Source organism: Seriola dumerili, unplaced genomic scaffold, assembly GCF_002260705.1.
Source record: "Seriola dumerili isolate Sdu_G_001 unplaced genomic scaffold, Sdu_1.0 BDQW01000081.1, whole genome shotgun sequence".
Classification (NCBI taxonomy): Eukaryota; Metazoa; Chordata; class Actinopteri; order Carangiformes; family Carangidae; genus Seriola; species Seriola dumerili.
The window spans coordinates 3,814,044-3,821,375 of record NW_019174336.1 but is presented as its reverse complement, the minus strand read 5'-3'; the positions used below and the strand labels follow the sequence as shown (position 1 = coordinate 3,821,375).

Genomic DNA, 7,332 nt, shown 5'->3' with positions numbered 1-7,332 from the left:
CTGAAAAATAAAATACCTCCAAGCTGGAATTGATGGCTGTGGAGAATACTACTTCTCCTAGGTCAGAACTGAAATATCGTGACAAAGATTGGATAGATTGCCAGGATTCTGTTTGCTTTGCTTATGCTTTACTGATCATAAAATCTTTACTTTTTGTTACCTGTCAACATATAGATATAGGAACAGCAGTAAGAGTCTACAGCCATGCTAGCCAGCTCTGTGAGGCTGTATTTATTTTACAGCTGTTGAGCTAATGCTAATGTCAGCATGCTAACATGCTTATATTTAGTAGGTATTTCAGTTTGCCATGTTTCATCACTTGGTGTGCTAACGCTTCATAATTAGAAAATAAAGCAGTGGCTAATGGAAACGCCTTTAGTTTTGCAGGTAAGAAGTATCTTACAGAGTGAAATTTTGACCTGATGATGCAGTTCATCCTCAGGGAAACATGAATACACCAAATCCATCCAACAGTGAAATATTTCACTTAAAAGCACAAATGTCAACTTCTGTGTTAAATGAAATATCAGGAGATCCCCAAAGTTTTAAGGGTGCTGTGTCTGGGAACCATGAATGTCTGAACAAAAATATGCTCCCAAACCAAATTGTAGATGAGTTTTCACAGAATATCGCAATTTAGCATTAGCATTAACTCAAAGTACTGCTGTGCAGAAAAGTCACCACACATTAGAAATGAATTTCTATCATGATATTAACTACAAACCCTAGTTTACCAGTTGGTAACACGTTGAAGTCAGGTGTGAGGAGAGGGAGAGAGATCCAGAGATAGATGGAAGAGGATAATAGTACTTAAAACTTTAAGCACCCAGATCATCTCAGTCAGCTGCATTAGACGATCAGAGTCACTTCCTACCGCATTCCTCTGTGTGTACTTTGTGTGTGTGTGTGTTATTCGTTTCTCTCATAGCTGTGTTTGTGTCAGCTGTATGTATTACATGACTTCTCTCTGAATATTCATCATCCTCAAATCCATGTTTATTCATTTGTATGGTTTTCTTTGTTTGTGTGATCAAGGTTTTGTGCCAGACGTGCAAGATGCCAGCTGTGTATGATGTTGGAGTTGCCAGGATGTCTTTCCATGCAGGTTAATTAATATTTAGATTTCAAACACATACACATTCAGCAGTGATCATGTTGAACACATCTGAGAGCCCGTAGCAGGAGTTTTGTTCCACAGCTACAAGCCCGGCAGCCAGACTCAAGCGTCAAAGAAACCGTTCGACCATCTGGACTTCACCTACACCTTTAAGCCATTGGAACTCCATGCAGGTCAGAGCACCTTATTCCTGTTTTTTTTCATTTGTTAAATTTGCTCAGTTCTTCATGACAAACGGTCCAAAAACTAAAGGAGAAATTCTCAGCAAATTCTCACATTTGAGAAACTGGAAACAGACAATGTTTTGTGTTTTTTGCCTAAGTTATCAAAAATTGTTGGTGATAGATTTTCTGTCAGTTGTGTAGTCTTGGTGGTCAGATGTTAACAGAAATCAGTCTGGATCAATTCCAGTGTTACATTTGCTGGATTTAGAGTCTTAAATTAATACTGAAATAAAAAAGCTATTTTGCAACAACTTTGGTTATATATGCATCCTGCAATATGGGTTTGAATACCTTTAGGTATTTCTGTCACTTTTATTCTTTAATTATTATATTTCTTATATTTTTCCATTTTTCACTATTTTAATTATTTTCTTGTTTTATTCCGCTTATTTTTAATCACTTTGTTACTGTCTCATTCATGTTGTAGAAAAACCTTAAAATGTTTATTCATCAACATAAAGTTTTTGTTTTGTTTGTGAAGGATCTGGGCAGAGACATCTATGATCTTTATGCTGAGTATGAGGATGAGGAGGGAAGGAGGAGGAGGAGGAGGAGGCTCGTTTCTCAGCATCTCCCTCCCGCCTGTTGATCTTCTCAACCAAACACTTCATTCTCAACATCAATGTGGAGGAACGGTAACTTACTCTATTGAAATTCTACCTCAAATACACTGCTTCAGTAGGTTGGTAGGTTGACAAATCTTTTTGTTACGAGACATGAAGGACCTCATTGAACTAGATCATAACTCATATTTAGCAGACTGCAGATTCTCACACAGGAGGAGCTGTTCAGTCATGGTCAGATCAGTTCTTTGCCTGCAAAGAACTGATCCCCCCACAACCCCCCCCCCCAACCCCCCACCCCCACCCCACTCCCACCCCAAACAGATAATTAAGATGATTAATTAACTATTTATTACTTATTAAAGATTTCCAACTTTTTCTCAGTTTAAAGGGGCTATTTTTGCTTATGCTACGTAGCATTACCAATGGCCAGTGTTAGCATTTAGCATTAACACCTGTTTACTTACCAGTCTTGCCACGAGCTTCAGCCATCGCTGCATTTACGTCCTCTGAGCAATGCTACTTCTTCAGGGCGGGCTGGATGCTACAGTTACTCACTTTCAGAAAGTGACGAGATGGTCAGGCCAGACCTGAGCTAGTTAGCATGCTAACTTCAGTACAAGAAAAGAAATGATAGAAATGGAGGCAAGCTGCAAGTTGCTTTCCACCACTGGAGACAGCTCTTGATAAGTAAAAGAATGAAGTTTGATGCTGAACTTGCAACGTTTCTTCTAGACAGAGAAGTAAACAGCTGTTAATGCTAACGTTGGCTATGTAGCAATAGCAAAACAAACAGCTCCTTTAATGCCATTATATATTGAATACTTTTTTGGCTGTTGTACAAAATGAGCAATTTGGCATTTCACCATTCTCTTACATTTTTGTACAAATAACTGAAAAATTACCGTTATATTAATAGATGATATGATTATATTCTCTAGTGTTAAATAATTAATGACAGACATCTGAACAGAGACAGTTGTAATCTGCAAAGGTCAATTCTTAAATGTGTGGCTTTCTATTACAACTGCTTTCTCAAAATAGTTCAAATTATATCACTACTATTTTCTTTTTTCTTTTTTTTTCTTTTTTTTTTTTACCTGTATTGTATTTGACTTTGTTCTTGCCTCATTTCCCTTCCTCCAGGTTTACCAACTGCCCTACAGATTAGCTGCCAGGTATCCAAAAACACGGATTGGCCGGTTGGCCACGTACACGGACCATAGCAGGAAGTTGGACCTGTGTGATGACTACATCGTCCAGAGCAATGAGTTCTTCTTTGATCGAGATCCCAAAATCTTCCACAACATCTTCAACTTCTACAGGTGAACTATAATAAAGATTAAACACTGTAAAACAGGGTTACGTGTTAACATGAACTAATTCAGAAGCAGGCCACACATTTATGCAGTCTTGAGTCCACAGTGAGTTTTCCTCTCCTTTATGACCACTTAGAATAACTCTGGACGTTTTCCCGTCTCTGTCCTCTCCATCAGAACTGGAGTGCTGTGGATTAAAGATGAGCTGTGTCCCCGCAGTTTCCTGGAGGAGATAAACTACTGGGGCGTCAGAATCAAAAACAGCCAACGATGCTGCCGCATCTCCTTCGAAGAGAGGCAGGATGAGCTGAATGAGCAACTGAAAATACAGAAGCAGCTGATGGCAGAGGTGGGATGGCTGGCTTTTACATTTTTATAAGGGGCGTAGAAAGGCATGTACCCGAATCTCTGAAGACTTGTAGTAGACAGCCTTGTCCCAGATCTCTCTGTAAATATATCTGTTAGCAAAACATGGCGAAAAGGAGAACCAATTAAGATAATCAGAGCCTCTTTTTTTTTTTTGAGGAAATAAGGTTTGTTAGGTCATCAGGCTGAGACAGATTTGGACATCACAGCCAGCAGTTTAATCACTGCTCTGTACCACTGATCATACATAAGCTGCAGTAGTGAACAGCCATACGCAGCAGAGGCCCGACAGTCTTAAGGTTTCCGTTCCCACTTATGATCTCAGCAGTTGAGTTTCTCTCCTCAACTTAAAGGAGTTTATCAGTGGGTGGAGTCTGTGGTTGAGAAGAGAACCTGTCGACTGTTGGTAAATATGGATTACGGTTTGAGGTTGTATGGTTAAAAAAAAAACAAAAAAAACGCTAATAGTCACAGTTCAATAAATCCTCTTGATATGTTGAGTTAGTCTGGATGAAAGACAACAGACTGGATGGGGACAACACTTGGTTTGTAACTATTGTATGTTGAGCTTTTTTTCCTACAACGGGACACCTCCTGAAAAACTATTTTCTCTCACTTTACTATAGTGCTAGCTATCATTGCATATTGTTTTTTTTGGATATACTGGTTGAAATTTGTGCCTCCACCTAAATACAACACAGGTGAATGGAAATTGATTTGTGGTTCTTACAGCATTGAAAAATGACATTTATAAAATAACTCTTTTCAGAAAGCATGTCCCAGTTACTGTGGATAATCCTCAGAACACACTGGAGACAGTTTACAATGGAATTTAGCATCCCTATGAACTATTGCAGTAATCCGTGTGCACTACTTATTGGTGTTTCCCACCTGCCAGGGACTGGATGTTTTAAAGAATTGCAAAATAAAAATGTCAAGAGGTCATCACCTAATAACTTCATTGGTTCTGCAGTTTGGTTTTAATTTTTACCTGAGACATTTTGTCAGTAATCTGCTGGCTGACTCTGAGTCTGTCTGACCTACATTATAAATCACTGCCGTCTTGACAGATGGAGAGCAGAGAATAAGCTTTGTCTTGGCACAGTTTCTTGCACAGAGGTCCCACTCTGATGCAGTTTGTTGTGTCTTCTTGACATTTAGCTTTTGGTTTTTAGCTTGTGATATTCACATTTTAGTTTGTGGTGGTTAGTTTGCTTTGTCCTCATTTTATTAGTTTATTTAATTAATATATTACTGTTTTTTCATCTACATACATCCATACTTTTTATTCACTGTATTCTTACAACCTTAACGCCTGTTCTGTTTGTTTCTGTGTTACTTCAAAGCATTTATTCGTTGTTTTTAATACTCATTTATAAAAACATTAGCCGCTTCTCGTTTTTTGTTAGTGACAATAAAGTTTCTCCTGTTTCTTTTCTTCTCCAGGTGGAGATGGAGGAGAACGAGGAGTTATTTCACGGCATGGCCTTCGGGCCGACCAGGAGGAAAATCTGGAACCTGATGGAGAAGCCGTTCTCCTCCATCACCGCCAAGCTGATGGGGGTCGCCTCCTCGGTCTTCGTGCTGGTCTCTCTGGTCGCCATGACTCTCAACACCGTGGAAGAATTGCAGTACAAAGTGTGTGTTATATTCTGTGGGTGTGTGGGAACAGTAAGAAGGCAAAATGCAGATTATTTCAGGCCTGTTTTTAAATCCAGTGGTTTCCATCTGAAGCTAGTAAACTTTGTAAAGTGACAGTAAATAGAAATCCCGCTTTTGACTGTTTATTGGATGAACCATTACTCCCCATTAGCTCTGATGGTAAGAGAAACTTTAGACAAATCAGGTTTCACTGAGATTTCTATTAATAACAAACTTGAGTAAACACAACTTCCATACTCATCTCCAGACGGCCTCAGGCCAGCTCAGTGGCAGATTCTACGGAGAACACGTAGAGACATTCTGCATCGCCTTCTTCACCCTGGAGTACCTGCTGCGCCTGGCGTCCACCCCTGACCTCAAGCGTTTCGGGCGTAGCGTCCTGAACACAGTCGACCTGATCGCCATCCTGCCGCACTACCTGCAGATGGTCCTGGAGTGTTTCGAGGACAAGGACATGCACCTGCATTCAGGGGACATCGAGGCCGTGGCGCGTGTTGGAAAGGTGAAATAAGGGCAGATGGAAGAGCTTATGATTAGAAATAATGATTCAAAAATGATTTAATAATTTAGTTAATGATGAAATAAATGAATTAGATGTATTTTTCTCACCCATATTGGTTCTCCTGTGTTTTTTCTCTGCAGGTGGGTCAGGTTCTGAGGATCATGCGTCTGATGCGAATCTTCAGGATTCTGAAGCTGGCTCGTCACTCGACGGGCCTCAGAGCCTTTGGCTTCACACTGAGACAGTGCTACCAGCAGGTCAGACTGCAGCTTACAACACATAAACCGGTTAGAGAAAACTCCATCACATTTGTTGGAGGATCGATGAAGAAAGTGTTTTGGAAATGTTGAATTTAATTTTAAAAGGCCTCACAGTTAAGAGCCATTTAACATATTGAGGAAATGGAAAATAAAGTGTGTTTGTGTGCAGGTGGGCTGTTTGCTTCTCTTCATCGGCATGGGCATCTTCATGTTTTCTGCCATGGTGTACACTGTGGAGCATGACGTCTACAACACAAACTTCACCTCCATGCCACATGCATGGTGGTGGGCCGCTGTGAGTCTCAACTCATGAACATGTTCACGCACAGTCACTCAGACTGACAAACACTCTGATATATATCTGTTCTCTACCTGTTACCAGACGGTGTATAAAATGATCTTTAATCACTCTACATCCATCACTCTCTGACTCAGGAACTATGACACAGAAATGACTTCCTGTGTACTTTGTACCTTACTGTTTTTCACAACATAAACATAAAAAAATGTGTCTAAACTTGGAGGAGTTTGATATGTTGTTAATCTACACCTCTGATAAAGTGCAGTACACAGCAGCTGCCCTAAGCTTCTCTATGATAAGCATGGAGGACTGTGTCTTACCAAGGGGATCTTCTCTAAAGTGTAATTTTGTCAGTTTCATTTTCTGATATTTGAACCTTTTCTACATCTAATTCACATTATTTACTGTATGAAAATTGTGAAAATTATAGTTATAAAACAAATGGAGCTAATGCGAACCTGAGATTGTAGCTTGAGGGAGTCCAACCTTTTACTATGTGGCTTAAATGTTTTTAGAGTGCTGTTATCGAAATCACAGCTTTCAGTTAAAAACGATGTCCGAGGCTTAAAAAGCTCCAGGTGAAAACCATAGGTCCATGTTTGAGTGAGGCTAACATCAGTCACAGTGTCTTTATTTAAAAAACGGTTTGTGTCCTCAACATCTCATTTTGGAGTTAAGTATTTGTATTCAGTATTCTCTTGTTTTCTCCACCTTCCTCCGTGTCTCTCTGATCCTTCAGGTGAGTATTTCCACGGTGGGCTACGGCGACATGTTCCCAGAGACCAACCTGGGCCGCATCTTTGCCTGCATCTGCATCTCCTTTGGCGTCATCCTCAACGGCATGCCCATCTCGGTCCTCTACAACAAGTTCTCTGACTACTACACCAAGCTCAAGTCCCAGGAGTACACCGCTGTCACCAAGGCCCGCGGGAAGCTGCACTTTACCAGAAGGGCGGCGAAGAAGTTCTCCGAGTGCTGCGAGGAGGCCGTTCAGCCGAAGACTTCCCGGTTGCAGTGA

The 7,332-nt window shown here is 40.4% G+C and overlaps 1 protein-coding gene across 1 annotated transcript in view; it reads left to right on the top strand.

Annotated features, from left to right (window-relative positions):
- The window catches only part of kcnv2 (potassium voltage-gated channel modifier subfamily V member 2), a 9,101-nt gene extending 1,769 nt beyond the window's left edge, over positions 1 to 7,332 (top strand). Inside the window, exons 3-9 of the mRNA XM_022744437.1 lie at positions 3,051 to 3,229; positions 3,401 to 3,572; positions 5,036 to 5,227; positions 5,499 to 5,753; positions 5,894 to 6,010; positions 6,183 to 6,308; positions 7,054 to 7,332. Coding sequence (XP_022600158.1) covers positions 3,051 to 3,229; positions 3,401 to 3,572; positions 5,036 to 5,227; positions 5,499 to 5,753; positions 5,894 to 6,010; positions 6,183 to 6,308; positions 7,054 to 7,332 — 1,320 coding nt within the window. The remainder of the gene's footprint in view (positions 1 to 3,050; positions 3,230 to 3,400; positions 3,573 to 5,035; positions 5,228 to 5,498; positions 5,754 to 5,893; positions 6,011 to 6,182; positions 6,309 to 7,053) is intronic.